The sequence below is a fragment of the Mus pahari genome, chromosome 2 (assembly GCF_900095145.1).
Source record: "Mus pahari chromosome 2, PAHARI_EIJ_v1.1, whole genome shotgun sequence".
NCBI lineage: Eukaryota > Metazoa > Chordata > Mammalia > Rodentia > Muridae > Mus > Mus pahari.
In genome coordinates this window covers 75,089,854-75,105,448 of record NC_034591.1, presented here as the reverse complement: position 1 = coordinate 75,105,448, position 15,595 = coordinate 75,089,854, and the positions used below count along the sequence as shown (strand labels likewise).

The 15,595-nt window shown below is 44.0% G+C and overlaps 1 protein-coding gene across 4 annotated transcripts in view; it reads left to right on the top strand.

Annotated features, from left to right (window-relative positions):
- Positions 1–15,595, top strand: part of Pde1c (phosphodiesterase 1C) — a 446,341-nt gene that overhangs the window by 11,936 nt on the left and 418,810 nt on the right. For 3 of the 4 annotated variants that reach the window (XM_021191845.2, XM_029534983.1, XM_029534985.1), the window contains exon 1: positions 476–658. The exons of the other annotated variant lie outside the window; for it this stretch is intronic. In XM_021191845.2, the coding sequence (XP_021047504.1) occupies positions 574–658 (85 nt within the window). In that variant the 5' untranslated portion in view covers positions 476–573. Of the gene's footprint in view, positions 1–475; positions 659–15,595 lie in introns of those variants that run through there. 4 annotated transcript variants of the gene reach the window in all.

Below are 15,595 nucleotides of genomic sequence, written 5' to 3'. Positions count from 1 at the left end.
AGAAATGCTCACCCACAAATGAGTTACTTTGGTAATTATCTTCTGGTCAGAGACTGCTGAGAAGTACTACCATCAGGGCTTAGGGCTAGTTCTGGGGACAAATGTGGGAGGAAGTGGGCGTGGCAATCGCTCTACTTCCTTGTTTGGAGTAAACTTGGGCGTCTCAGGGCTGAGGTATCGGCTTCTCCATCTCTTGATGTGCTTTGGGGGAGCTTTCCAGTCTGTCAGAGAAAACATACCTAGAAGAAACACGACTTCAGTCCCCGCCATTCCCTCGGGGTTCCCCAACCTCCCCCAGCCTCCAGAGAGCGGAGCGCGAAGGGGCGCGGCAGCCCGGGCCAGCCCACAGCCACACGCAGCTTCGCCAGTCCCCCTGCCATCGCAGCTACAGCGGGCACGGGATGGGGCAGTGGCGGGGGCGCAGGGGCCTCACTAGGAGCCTTGGTTGTTAGCTCCCAGGTCTGGGTGCCTGCAGCCGGCGTGAGCAGCTTGTACCTATCGCGGGTCTGCAGTGACAGTGCAGCGGAGGGAGGCTGGGCGCGGGCTCAAGCCAGGACCCGGGACGCAGGAGTCATGACGGACACCAGCCACAAGAAGGAGGGCTTCAAGAAATGTAGGAGCGCCACTTTCAGCATCGACGGGTACAGCTTCACCATCGGTGAGAACTTTGCACCCCGGCCGTTCTTGGCGTCCACACACAAGGCAGTGGCGGTGACGGTGGCGGTGGCGGTGGCAGTGGTGGTGGCAGATTCTAACCGGGGAGAGGGTGGGCACGGAAATCTGGGTTGGAGGGTGCTAGCTGGAGGGAGCCCCTGGAAACCGTGACCTGCTGGCGGGGGAGCTGGAGTGTGGCTTGTTCCAGCTACTCTATTGCTTTAGCTGGAGTTCCTGCTGAAATCGGCTTTCAATTATACCGATTTCCTCGCTGAGGTTTTGTTAACAAGTCTAGGAGAGAATGGATGGGTAGAGACGAATGGAGACAGACTGAGGAGATAAGAAAGAGGAGGAAGAGGAGTCAGACAGGACCTAAGGAAGTAGCCGCACACAGAGACAAAGAGTAACTGATATCTAGGCACAGACCACCAAGTCAGAAGTTCAGGGACTGGGATAGGAAGACAAAAGCTGAGAGGAGAGGAGAGAGCTCCAGGGCCTAAGGCAAGGTCCGTTTAGAGTCCCAGAGGCAAGATTCAGGCAGGGAGGGAATATCTATCTTGCCACTGGAAAGTTTAAACAAACAAACAAACAAACAAAAAACAAAACAAAAAAAAAACCCAACCCGGATATGTTGTTATTTCTGCTCTTTTGCTCCAAACTGTTCACCAGGAGCGAGTGGAGGGACAGAAGGGTCTGGGAGTATCCTCAGATTTCTGACCACAGAGTTAACTCCCATTTGAAGAGGTCTGTCCTCTATAGTTTTACAGTTTCTGCTGTTTTGAAATGACTTGCCAAGGCATCTTCATATCTTGGGAAATGAACCCACCTGGGAGATGGAGACAGGTATGGGGCAGCTTCATTTTGGAATTTCAGCTTTGGCTAGCAGCAGGCCTGAAGCAGTTACCCAGGCGCTCTTCCCAAGTTCTTATCTGAGAGAGCACTCAAGCGACCATAGATAGCATTCAATCTTAATCCCGAAACATCCTTGAGAATGAGGGTATACCCAATTTTGCTTTTGGCTGCACCTGTCTGGAGGTACAGCAGGAAAGTGCTGGAGCTATGAAGAGACCAGTGATGAGGGTTACTTGTGCTCCTGAGGAAGTGGTCCATGGTTGTGGGTCAGAGTAACGAGATACACTGTATCACACCTGTCAGACAACTTTCTCCCACCAGGAATACCATTTCCCTAAGTGAGTATGGAGAAATCATGCCTACCCTTCATTAGCTTGCTTCCCTCCTCCACAATCCATCCCGCTGGAAAGATATTCCCACTGCAGACCCAGGAGTTCACCCCAGAGCTGGCCGGCCCAGCGTCAGATGGTGGTAGCCTGTGAGAAGTCCTCAGGGGACAAGGCTTCTTTACCTTTCACTCTCTAGAGGCGACAGTCTGCTCAGAGAAGGTGCTTAGAAATGAACTAAAAGCTCCAAGGTCAAAACTGTCCATTTAAAGGTCATGTGAATTTTAATTTCTTGACTTCAGTAGAAAAAAAAACTTTCAAAAGTAAGTTTTAAATTTTATCGGGTAGTTCCTATCAGACCTTATCCTCCAAAAACGTTTGTTTCCCCAAGATGTAGGATCTTAGTGTGGTCTTTCTCCACCCCTACTCACTCCTTCCCTTCTCATTAGGGGAGGTGGTCTGGCAGAGCCCAGTCGTTGGTTGTCTAGGGATCAGAAGGTCCTCAGCGTGCACGGATCTCTTTGTGATGAGAGCTTTCCGCCCTTCCCAGCTTCTCATCTGTTGTCCTCCTCTGTCAACAGATGCTTATTGAATTTTTCTCTATTAAATGATATGATTTAGCACAGTGTCTGCCACATGACAAAAATTCAATAAACAGTAATTGTTGCACTCATTCAAGACATTAAGCTAATTTATGAGGAGTTTATGAAGACATGTAGACTCAGGACCTATATCCAGGGATTCTGCACACTTGGGATTACATGCCATGTCCACAAGAACATGTTATAAGTAATAAAAATTAAATCAATAAAAAATAAAATAAAAAGTAAAATAAAACTTTTTTTAGATTTTTAGACCAATACATTTTAGAAAATATAGATATTTAAAAAGGATAAAGGAAATTCACCCATTTTATCATTTGCTGCTAAATGTTAATATTTCTGGTTTATACTTTCTAATATTTTTACATAGGTACAGTTTTATCATAGTGTTTAGAAATTTCATACTTAAAAATACATTAGTTTTGCTTCCTGTTCTAGGAGAAGTAAGTATTCGCTTAGCCAATCTCCTTTTGTGGGCTACTTAAGTTCTTACTTTTTACCGTTATGGGCAATGACAAAAACAACTTCTGAGGATACGTAGGAATACTCCCCCCCCCCCATTATAAGGTGATCTACTTAAACATGAGTGTTTTCTATGTGATAATTCTAGCATGTAAAATGCTGGAGGAATAAATAAATAATCTCATCTGTCATGTAACTGTTAATCCCAAGTTCAAGTTTTGTTTAGGAATACCTTTTAAGGTTAAGCTTCTAGCAGTGCAATTGCTTGGTTCAATTGCTTGCATATTTTTAGGGACTTTGAAGTGTTTGGCTCAACCACTCTCTGGAGAGAGAGGTTTTTACTTAGTGTGCCCACCACTAGGGTGTCAGAGTCTTCACATGCTGTCATGAATGCTGGTCACCGCAGCTTTAAAAAGTTTTCCTGTGAGAGGTGAAACGTGGCGCCTCAATTCACCAGGTGTTAGTATTTTGTAAAATTGCTTTCTCATTTTCCTTGTTTTACCTTGGGGAAGTCATCACTTCTTAATTTCTAAATGCTATGAATTTATGTAGCATATGTTAATTATACCCATCATATAATTGCTACTATATGTTAATTACTTTGATATACCATATGTTAATATAATAACGATATAATTGATATGAACTAATATATTATGCATGTGAGCATTTTCATACATGTGTGAAGGCCTTTCCCAGTACATTTGTCAGGTATCTTACATGTATTTTTTTTCCAAGCAAGACCCTTTTCCTTACAGCATCATTATACAGCAGTCAGGACAGATGCTGAAATGCTACTGGTTCACCTTGTGCTTCAGCAGGATGGATCAGAACCCCACCCCCAACGTCATGTAGGAGAGATTCCTGAATAAGTCCTGATGGTGCCAGATTGCTCCTTTTCTTAGGCATCTGACCTTCCGTCCTAGGAACAACCTCTTCTTCTAGACTATTAATTTGTAAAACTTTTGGGTCAAAGTGCTTTGCTTAAGGAGTTCATAGGACCCAAAATGTACAAGATATTCTTTTAGGAAAACCTGTGGTGATAAGGAAATTTTGGGGTCACTATAGATGAGAGACATGAGCCACCCCCATGACAATGTTGTGAACACCCCCTGCTTCTGGAAGATCTTTGCCCTCTCTTTGGAGAAGGAATATTTCCCTTCTGGTTCTCACTGGGCCTATGGCTCTTTTAGGAGGGAAATACTCCAGGGGAATGTGGACAGACAGAGCACTTTTAGAAGTGGATTGCCTGGGAACAGAATCTACGGATGGTGTCCTGGTTAGATTTTTGGCAGTTTAATACAAGCTACGGTTCTCTGAGATGAGGAGAAACACTTGAGAAAATGCCCTTACAGATTGGCTTGTGGGCAAATCTGTATGGTGTTTTCTTTATTAATTATTCATGTGGGAAGTTCAGCCCAGTAGGGGTAGTGCCACTCCTGGGTGGGTGGTCCTGAGTGGTATAGCTGAGCAGGTTGAGCAAGCCACAGAAACAAGCCAGTAATCATGATTCCTTTATGGCTTCTGCTTCAGTTTCTGCCTCTAGGTTCCTGCTCTATTTGACTTCATGCCTTGACAGCCTTCAGTAATGGGCTGTTACTAGGAAGGATAAGATGAAACACCCACATCTCCAGTTGCTTTTGGTCATGGTGTTTTATTAAAGCAATAGAAGCCCTAAGGAAGACTGTGAAGGGAGGCCAGAAGAGTTGAATATTCTGTGGCAAAGGACAGTCCTGCAAAGTAAAAGCTGGTCTTAAAACACCAGTAACACTCTAACACTCCTGTGGGACAAGCTTCAGAGGGCTGGACTCTTAGAGTTTCCAACCTGGGATCTGATGCCAAAACTGATTGAAAATGGGTTCTGCATAGACGGAGTAGCTGTGGGATGTAGTCAAAGCTCTCCACTGGTACTTCACTCTGCACTGGTACTTCACTTGACATACTCTATCACTTTTCACAATTCTGAAAGGTAGCTTGTATGGTCCCAGTTCTAAAAGAAAAAAAAAAAAAAAGAGGTGATCTTTCTAGAAGTCACATAGTCAGGAACAAGGTTGACCACTCCCACCAGGCTCTCCTCCACACACCATGCCACCTCCCACAGTAGCTATGTCCCAGGGAAAATGGATTTGTGTTCTCTTCTATGATTTACTATGATGGAATGGGTGTGCGATTAAGAGGTCTGAACAAGGCAACACTGTCATACATAGAAAGCACTACCAGCCCTCCTTCTACCTGAAGGGCACGATTAGGCCTGTGACTGAAGCCAGTGATGGAGGTGATTAACCGTAACTGAAGGCCATGTGCAGAAGTCCATGTGTGGTTGGCCCTGGTATGGCACTTGGGAGTGAGCATTTGAGTGTGAAATGAATGGGAACGTGTGTGGTGGAGCAGGGTCTTAGCTCTTTGGACAGATTTTTCTTGTCTTCTGGTTCTTGGGTTTCTTTTGGAGTGGGTGTTAAGTGGATTTATAGATCCTCACTCAATCCTGCAATGCAAACAGACCCTGGTTCCTGTGAGAGAGCTTTGTCTGCAAAAACACAGAGGCACTAGTTTTGTTAAACCACCCAGTGTGACCTACTTGACCCCTACCCACAGCTCATTCCTCAGAAGAGAAACTGGTGGTTTCTCCTATAGTGTCAGAAGAAACTTGTGGCAGTGGAGGTAGGCAATGTGAAGTTGGAGGGTATGAAGCTGCTTTCATCAAAGATAGTGACAGGAGAATTATAATGGAGAACTGAAGTGTAGTCAAGAGAGGGATGTTTCCTACAGCAACTGCTGCTGGACCCCAAGCCCTTTGTTTTTTGTTTTGGATTTTTTTTCCTTGCATTGTTCTTTAGGAAAAAAAAAAAAAAAGCAAAGGAGTTCTTAAATCACAGTCTGTGGCCCAAGAGGCAGGACACGAGGGATCTTGTCCCACCTTCAGATTGTGGGGCCTGTGAGCCAGAGCTGAGGGTGTGAGGTCTGTTGGTGGATTCCTCTCTCAAGAGGGACAAAGAGCAGCAGGACATCAGGGTGACTTGGCTGCCACAACTGGGAGTGGGCATTTCACTCCTGCACTGGTGGAGAGGTTCCCCTCTCGTATGTGCATGCGGCTCAGCCTTGTACAGTCTCAGCTCAGACTGATCTCTCTGCCTTGTCTACTTTCTCACAATGTGTGTGTGTGTGTGTGTGTGTGTGTGTGTGTGTGTGTGATTCTTCCCAGGACCTTTGGGCTGGTCTTGTAAGCATCACTGGGAAAAAGACCCCAGGAAAGATAAGTAAAATGCAGAAGCAATTCATGTGCACAAGGTATACATTCTAAGATTCCCAAGGGAATCTTGAATTTGGGGCGACTCCCAGGTCCTATGTACACATTTTCTTTCAAAAAATTGGTTTTCATTTGTTCATGTCCAGCTTCTTTTTTCTTTTAATTTTTTTATTAGATATTTTCTTCATTTACATTTCAAATGCTATCCCCTTTCCTAGTTTCCTCTCCGAAAGTCCCCTATACCCTCCCCACTGCCCTGCTACCCAACCCACCCACTCCTGCTTCCTGGCCCTGGCATTCCCCTGTACTGGGGCATATAATCTTCATAAAACCAAGGGCCTCTCCTCCCATTGATGGCCAACTAGGCCATCTTCTGCTGCATATGCAGCTAGAGACACGAGCTCTGGGGGCACTGGTTAGTTCATATTGTTGTTCCTCCTATAGGGTTGCAGACCCCTTCAGCTCCTTGGGTCCTTTCTCTGGCTCCTTCATTGGGGGCCCTGTGTTCCATCCAATAGATGGCTGTGAGCATCCACTTCTGTCATGTCCAGCTTCTTGAGTTCTTCATATATTTTAGATATTAGCCCTCAGTCAGTGTAGCCTTAGTGAAAATCTTCTCTCATTCATGGGCTTCCGTTTTGCCCTGTTGACAGTATCCTTTGCTTTCAGTTTTGTGGGCTGCCTTGTCCAGCCTGAATGTGATGCTATGTGCTGGGTCTCACTGTAGCTTGTTATGCCATGTTTGGTTGATGTCCCTAGGAGACCTGCTCTTTTTTGAGGGGCAGAGGGGATGTGGGTCTGGGGGAGAGGGGAAAGTGGGGGTTGCCGGAGAGGCTGGAGGATGGAGGGAGGGGAAATAGTGGTTCAGATGCAATATATGAAAGAATGTAAAAATAAAAACAAAAGATATTTTATTTTTTAAGATTATAATTTATCCCTTCTCTTTCCTCCCTCTGAATCCTCCCATATACCTCTCCTTGCTCCTTTTTTTTTTTTTTTTTAAATTCATGGCCTCTTTTTCTCATTAATTGTTGTTATGTGTGTGTGTGTGTGTGTGTGTGTGTGTGTGTGTATTTGTGTGTGTTTATACACATATGTTGGAAATATATAAATACAACCTGCTCAGTCTGTGCGATGTTACTTGTACGTATGCTTTCAGGGCTGGCCATTGGGTACCATGTAATCGATTAGTGTGCTCTTCCCTGGGGCACACTATCTTTCCTACTCTCAACATCCTTTAGTTGCCTGTCATTCTTTGTGTAGAGTTGAGGCCTCCTGGTCTCTCTCTCATCCACTTTAGCACGTATGCTGGTGCTCTCTTTGACAGCTTATGTTTAGGTGTCACATTGGTAGAGCTTTCTGGGAGTAGCTTCTGACATTAATGGGAGAAACCTTCTCCTAGAAAATTCCCTGTCCCTATGGCTCTTTCAATCTTTACATCCCTCTTGCACAAGGATCCCTGAGCCTTAGGTACACAATGTATGTCTTACATTTATCAATTGAAGCTGGTATCCGTGTCTCTGCATTTTGATTGGCTGTATTTACTGTAATGTTATCCATCTATTGCAAAACAAGCCTTTGAGCTATTTCTTAGCCATCCTCTCTTCTTCTTTTGAGAACTCTCTGTGTGAGTAGGTGCTTCCCCACCAGGACTGTGTCTTTCAACTGTGAGACAAAATGAACCCTGCTTCCCCTTAGAACCTGTGTCAGGCATTTTGTTATGGCAATGAAAAAAGTAACTAATGCAGAGAGAGGTAACTAGGGCTGGCACGGCACAGGTGAGGGTGGGACCATTTAATTTTTAAGCTGGAAGGCTTTTTATTATTATGTTAATCTGTGCACATCATTTATGTAGTGCCTGTGGAAACCTGCAGAGGATGTTGGATCCCCTGGAATTGGAGTTATAAGACTGTGGGCCTCCATATGGGTGCTGAGAATCCAAGTTGGGTCCTCTGGAAGAGTAGACAAGGCTCTTGACTGATGAGCACCAGCCCCAGGAAAACAGATGATAAATAAAGTATCTTAATTTCTAAAGCTTCAGTCAAGCAAGAAGAATAAGAATTGACCTACTATTCAATATTGCACATATTGTAGATCACCAGGTTTTCCCAGTGTTGAGGATTGAACACAGGGTCTTGTACAAGTCCCATGGACACTATGCCATTGAGATGTAGCCTCAGGCACTTGGACATGCCACTGAGATTAACTTCAGCTCCCAACTCTTTCTTATTCATAACATGAAAATACTAACACTCAGCTCTGGGCCCTCTTTGGTCAGACACTCATATGAAATGTTTCTTGAAAAGTTGCTTTGGTATTGATATTGGCATTTTCTTCCAAAAGGCATTCAGCTTGATGCTCATGGGTATTGATGTCCTCTCCCTATTTTCCATCTGCTGGATTCCTGGAGGGTGTCCAAGAACTCCCATTGCCTCAACCAGTTAACCAGCTTTGACGATATGTCACTTGTGATCATTTTGCAAAGTGAGACCTTAATTGTCAGGCCAGCAATGGTGATCTTGCCTATGTTGGGATGCCAGGTGGAGCAGGATGTAATGACGACCTGTGCTCTAGATGTAGCCTGGCACCTTTTGCTCTTGGCCTCAGGCCCATCCTTGGTAATGAGGATAATGGCCACATCTTTGCTTTGCTTTGCTGTTGGGAGGATAACACAGGGCTAGCCATGAGGGAACAAAGGTCAGTCCCAGTGTCTGGTTGTGGAAGGTTGTTGGTTCTGAAGATGGAGAAACTCTGAAGCAGGAAGAAGGCAAGACTCTCAAATTCACATGTGTCTCCTTCCCCGGATGGTGCTCCCCACAGCTGTCTCCCAAGCCCCAAGGCAGCCACTTATGTCAAGTGCTAGTAAGGCTGTGAGGCAGATTTCCACCCAGGCCAGGGATCTGCAGCCAAATGCTTCCAGCTGGTTCTGGGTAATTGGTGCCAGCTGCTTTGGGGAGAGCTCCTTGGCACTTCCTGGGCTGTTGGCAGGTGGGCTATGGAGAGTAGCCTGAACTTGGCCTGAGAGCCAGTTCTTCCCCAAGGGGCCCAGGTGGCTGGGAGGCAGAACTGCTGGGAGATGGTTTGCACTTGGTTGAGGGCAGTAGCTGTTGGATGAAGGCCCAAACCACTCAAGGCTCTGTCCATGAGAATCAGGCCACACATGCTGCTGCTGAGTTTGCTTGAGAGCAAATTGTGTGGACTTCTCTGACTCCTGTTTTTGCCTCTCCAACTGGCAATGCTTTTTCTCCTCGGTACACGGCAGAGTGACTCAGGAAGGATTCCGGTGATGCTATTTAAGAAAGAGACAGACTGATCTCCTGTTCTGGGCTAGTGACCACAGCACAGGAGAGGGCTCTTTAGAGGTAGCCCTATTTAGTTTCCCAAGCTAAAAGCAGGCAGCTGGAGGAGTGACCTACCAAAAAGTCAAATTAGTAAGTAGTTGTTCAGTACGGCTTGCATTCTGGGTTGGAATGCTCTATTGGACCTGCTGAGTTGCGTATCTTCTATCTCCTTATTCAAATATCTTGCCACTAGAGATCACTTGAAAATTATTATATCATAAAAGGATCAAAAAAGCTATTCCTCCTACATTTTTAGAGAAACTCAAAGTTGAACCACTCAACTCTGATAGTTTCAACACTTATGAAAGTCAGTTTTTCTCAGTCTTGTTTGCTTGTTAAAGAGGAATGATGGCATATCCTATGACATACCCCAGTAAGGCGACCACTGTAAGTGCTTAAGAGCCTAGCTCCTTTCCCCTCCCCTCTTCTCTCCTTAGTTTGTTCCAAATCTGGAGGAATTTCTGCGGGCTTATAGGTGTTTTCTCTGTCATCACTGAGAGTGGTCCCTCTAGCACTCTGGAGCTTTTCCTCTCAGCGAGGCCCCTGGAGGAAGCTGATGTCTTACTTGCACTTTGGAACTAGATAACCCACATTAAATGGTAGGTTTTAGGCAGTACTGGGAAAGGGAATGGATTTCTATTTTAAAGTCATTGGTTTAGAATTTCCCAGAGAGCCCCACTGTGTCTAGTGACTCGTGATTCTTTAATGGTTGGAAGCTACTTTAGATTTTAATTTTTTTATCAAGCCAATTAGTATTGAAGGGGACTCCAGCATCCAGTGGGAAACAGAGCCTGTGGTGCTCAGAGCTAAGCATGCTCCTAACCATCTGCCAGGCCCCAGAGAAACACGCTTTTCTAAAATGGGCATTTTCTTCTTCCTCATTCAGATCAGTTATGAAGCCAATTGTTTGAGAGTGTGAAAAAGTGTGACAGATTCGTATCTTAGTCCAGCTAAATAGGACCATAAGCCTGGACTTAGCGACTATTTTGAGTAGCCTGTTTTGGGGTGACTATACAGTTGCTATGCAAGATTCCATCCTGTGAGGCCCTGTAAAAGCACAGCTCCATTTTAAAGGTGTGCATGTGTGTGTGTGTGTGTTGGCTGGGTAAGGAAATTTGTGTCATTGTTGCCTTCTGAAGTAGGTGGGCCCTGAGTCCTCCTCAAGAAGAGGATGCTTAGGGGAATGGTCAAGTGAATCTGTCCTCACAGTTCTGAATACTAGGCTGTTTGAGCCGGAGACCACCCTAGCTTTCTTTTTCTGTGTCTTAAGCTCCCCTTCATTTAGTTACATTCGGACACTGTAGATTTTCTGATTTGCCACTCTCAAAGCCTCTAATGGCTTCCCCTTTGCTTGTCATAGAGATCAAGTCTACCCTCCTAGGTAGAGTTTGCCAGCTTTCCAAGATCCTTGCTTGTGCCCAGGCCCACACTTTATAGTGCCCCTCCCTGGCCATGGTTTGTAATTGCTCACTGAGCCAGTCTTTATGGAGTTCCTACCACATACCAGCTATCCTGGTAGGTGCCAGGGATATAGTATGATAAAAAAAACCAAGATAGGTGCCAGGGATATAATATGATAAAAGACTTAGCTCTGACTTGGCATTTACTGTCCAGTGTGGGCTATGGATACCTGTGTGCTGCTATATCGTGGACAGGTCTGGGTGCCATGTGGGATATAGCACTGTGTGATGAACATACCTGTGGATGGAAGTAGACTTCCAGTCTATGCAGAGGCCTTGGGGCTGGAGGGTAGAGATGACCTGTTAGGGTGCTAATAGAGGCACGTGGGTCAGGAAGAGGTTGGAGAGTCTAGCAGAAGTCTGACTAAAGGCCTCGTTGGTAAATATTCTTCTCAAGAGCAATGAAAGTCAATGAACCATTTAAAGGGGGGAAGTGATTAAGACCAGAGTTTTGTTTATAAACACGTACTTTCTCTGTGCTCCGTAGAGAACAGTCTTGCTATCATGTAACATCCGTTCAGTAGGTGGTCCACTTTCCTAACTACTTAGTTCATTTTTAAAAAATAAAATAAAGATAGCATTATAAATTTCATTTGCTGTAAAAATGATCTGTATTAATTTTATGATCTCAGAAAAATGAAAACCTCACTATCCAGAGTTAACCTCTGCTAATATCTTATTCTAGATTCTAGGGGTCATAGGGCTAATCCAGTGGGCCCAGTTATCTCCAGTTTGGAGCTTTTATGAACAGTACTGCCGTACTCATTTATGTTTAAGATGTGTGCACATCTGTATCTAGTTTCTTGGGTAAATCTATAGGAGTAGAGTTTCTGGGCTTGACAGTAAATTCACATGTAACGTTTGGGAGTTGCCAAAGTGACTGCATCATTTTGCAACACTACCAGCAATATCAGAGTTCTCAAACTGAGTTTTGTAGAACTAGGGATCAGTTATATCTCAAGCACTTGCAGGGATGGTGCTATAGGGTAGCAACTATCAGCTCCATGTTGCAGTTGAACAACAGAGCCAGTTCTTTCAGGAAGATCTTGGGGATGACTTTAGTGTTAAGCCTTGTTTAGGAATCACTGAGATAAGAGGTTGGCAGTAGGATGGGCAAGGAGAAATGTTGGGAACATTCTGGGCTGGTGAGGGGTATATACTAATAACAGTAATATCATAGCATCGTAATAGTAGTATGGAGAAAGTTGAAGACACTCACAGTCGTGGGCAGGGCGAGAGGGAAAGGAAGAGAGAGTATGTCAGAGAGAGAACGAATATACAAAACCTAAATATATAGTTCTACAAGGGTTTTGGGTTCACACGTGTTTGGATCATATTTATGCCTGCTTCTCTAACTCTTTCTAGATCCATTCCCCCCTTTCATACCCATCCCACTTTGTTTTCTTTTTTCTTTTTAATACATTTCAAGTCCAATTTGTGCTACTCAAATATTCTTGAATGTGTGCCCTTCTACTGCAACTAGGGCCTATATTCTTAGAGGAAGCTGTCTCTCCCTCTCCTAGCAGCTAATGTTGCTGTTTTCTCCACTGCTGGGGGTCGGGGGTGGGTTGTGTGCCCAAATCCCTTCTCCATGTAGAATTTGGTCTATCTTGAACTTGTATAGATTTTGTCATGTGAAGCTGCCCTCCTGTGTCCAAATATTTTCTTGTACTTGTCCACTGCTTTTGGATCATTCTCTTTCTGCCCCTTCTTCTGCTATGATCCCTGTTCCTTGAGAGGAGGATTGTCATACATGTATTTCCTTTAGGGATGAGCTTTATTGAGTCCCTTATCTTATGCACTTTGGCCAGTTTTGGGTCTCTGCGTTAGTCACTGTCTATTGCAAATAGACGAGGGCTGGGTAATGCCTTGATTCATTGGTCTAGTTAACCCTAAGTGGTTAGGATTTGGTTTAACACTATGTCATTTAGCATCATAATAGTAGTGGTTTCTCCCATAGGGCCTATGTCCTGTTTATCCTTGGGCATGTGGCCTAGTTTTGGTGACAAAGATGGGGCTTCATTTTGTGGAGCAGGGCTGAAATTCAATCAGAAAATGGTTATTTCTATGATATGTGTGTTACCGTTCCACCGATGGGCATGTCTGTGTCTGTCATTGTTGTAGCTTGGAGGTCTCACTGATGATGGTTTTTCTTCTCTGGCAGCTGCATCACACTTTCCAGCATCATGAAAGCTACCCAAAAGGGAGGAAGCATCCAGTTCAGTAGCACTTTATTTCTCCATGTTCTATGACTTAAGAGTGCAGCATCTTCAACAATAGGGTCTTACCATCATGTTCTGAGAGGCAACCAAGTGTAGTGTCAACAGCCTGTAATATTTGGGGGTTTATGAAACCTCGCTGGATAATAATGAGGTCACCCATCCCTGGTACTGGGGTTTTTATTTGCAGGAAAAATGTGAGAGTTCAAATTTCATAAAGTACCACATAATCCACTGATATATCCATCTAATTTTCCCATGAAGATTTTCTGAGAGAGCTTTTCGTTTGAGACCTAGGTACAAGTTTTCAACACACCTCATTATTATTCTCAGTTTACAGGTATGGGAGTTTAGGCTCATGAGATTCAGTAATAGGGCTGGGACTTGAAACCCTTTCAGTCTGTTCACCTCCCCTGTAACATTTTGCCTGTATCTATGTAGGGCTCTGTGCTGGTCCTGTGTGACTAGGGTATTGGGACTTCGCACTCCTTGCAGGAGAATTCATTATACATTCCGATATTGCAGCAGATTCTCTGCTGGGTTGTACAGTCATTGTCGTTTGCCCTTCTCTCCAGTATATTAGAGGCATATTAGATTTTCTTTAATGGAAACACTATCTAAATGTGCTATAGACATGCAATGTAAGATGTCTTAGTTAAATACCCTGAGGCTTTAGTGTATTGCGGCTTCAGTAAATGCCCTGTGCTTCTTGCCTCCCTATCTCTGTTGATTAAAGTATATTTACTGATGGCTGGAACTTGACATCTCTTGCTGACTGTCAGTCTGAGCTTTATAGAGCACAAGGTTGGGGGCCCCTTTGAATCAGGCCTTGGAGTTCCTTGGCAGGGCTGTTTTCTGAGCTGGATGTGTGATGAGGGGAAACTTGTGGTAATTACTGAGCAGATGCCCTTAATGAGGTCTCTGCTGGATTTCCAGCTGGCATCAAGAGCTCTGCATTGGGACAGGAATACCGAAGTCACTGGATGATTCTGTGACGTCACATCCTTCCCTGTTGTCATAGCAGCTATAATCATCCTACTGAAAGAGTCCCTCAGGGTGCTGGCAAGCCACATCTTTTTTCCACTTATGGGAACCATGGTGCTTCCTTGCACAGCAAGGAGAGAGCTAGCATACCAGAGCTCTTTAAAAGAAAGAAAGCTTATTTTCACTGCATTGCTATAACCATTGTTATTGTTCTAGCAGTGATTATGCTGCTGTACTTAATTACAGGAAAAAATCATAAAGACTGGCAGGGAAGATACAAGATCCTACCTACAACATGTGGGAAAATGTGACCATTTTCTTAAACATCTTCCTGAACAAAAATGTTTTTAATGAACATGTACATTGATTACTATTTTTTTCAAATGTGCTATCATTACTATGTTATTGTTTACTTTTGTCTCCAAAAACAATTTGCATATCAGTGTTCTGAGAGTTGCTAAGGTTCGTGTAGATTCTGTACCATTGGATGCTTAAATCCTTCTGCTTTCCAAGAGTCATCAACAATGTTACAGGGCATATCATGGTCTCATGGTCTCCACATTTTTATGAATTCCTCTTACCTGCAGATAAATTTCTAGAAATAAAGTTGCTGGGTTGTGAGAGTTGAATCAATGCCATCGGGTTATATTATAGGTGCATGTTCCCTTTGAATTACACATTTTATGCCATCTTCCTCTCCAGTGTTGTACCACTTAGTAATCCTCTATAGAAGGCACGTTTTCCTAGTTATGCTATGAATGTTGGATTTTAAATTTTAAAAAGTTAACACAGTTAATTTTGGGACATAAGCCTATTTTTTCCAATGTACCAATTGATGATTTGTATTTCTTTTATAAATAGCACATTTCTTTTCATAGAGTGTTTTCATTTTATTAATATTTTTATTTTTTCTTTGAGAATTTTAGACAATATATTTTGATCATATTCCTTTCCTTCCTTCTACTCTTCTGAGGTCCTCTCCCATCTTCCTACCCACCCAACTTAATGTTCTCTCTTTCAGAAAAAATTAAAACAACAAACCCCCAACCCTAAACCTCAAAAGACAGGCCAATTTGTGCTGCCCTGGAGTGTGGTTGACACATACAGTGACATTCATGGAGGGAAAGTGACTTCTCCTCTCCCAGGAGGTATCAATTGTGACTCACTCTTGACTAGGGGTGGAAACTTCTGCTTTCTCCTCCATCCTGGCTTTTTTTTTTTTTCTGGCTTGAGTGCGTGCAGGTCTGTGCATCACAGATGTGTGCTGTCCTTGTCTCTGTAAGTCAATATGTGTGTTTGCCCTCTTGTGCATGGTAAATGCTGTTTCTTTGACATTGCAATCTTTCATTTTCCTCTCTGCATCAATCCCTGAACCTTGAAAGGATCAACTAGTATAAATACATACACACACACACACACACACACACACACACACACACACACACACA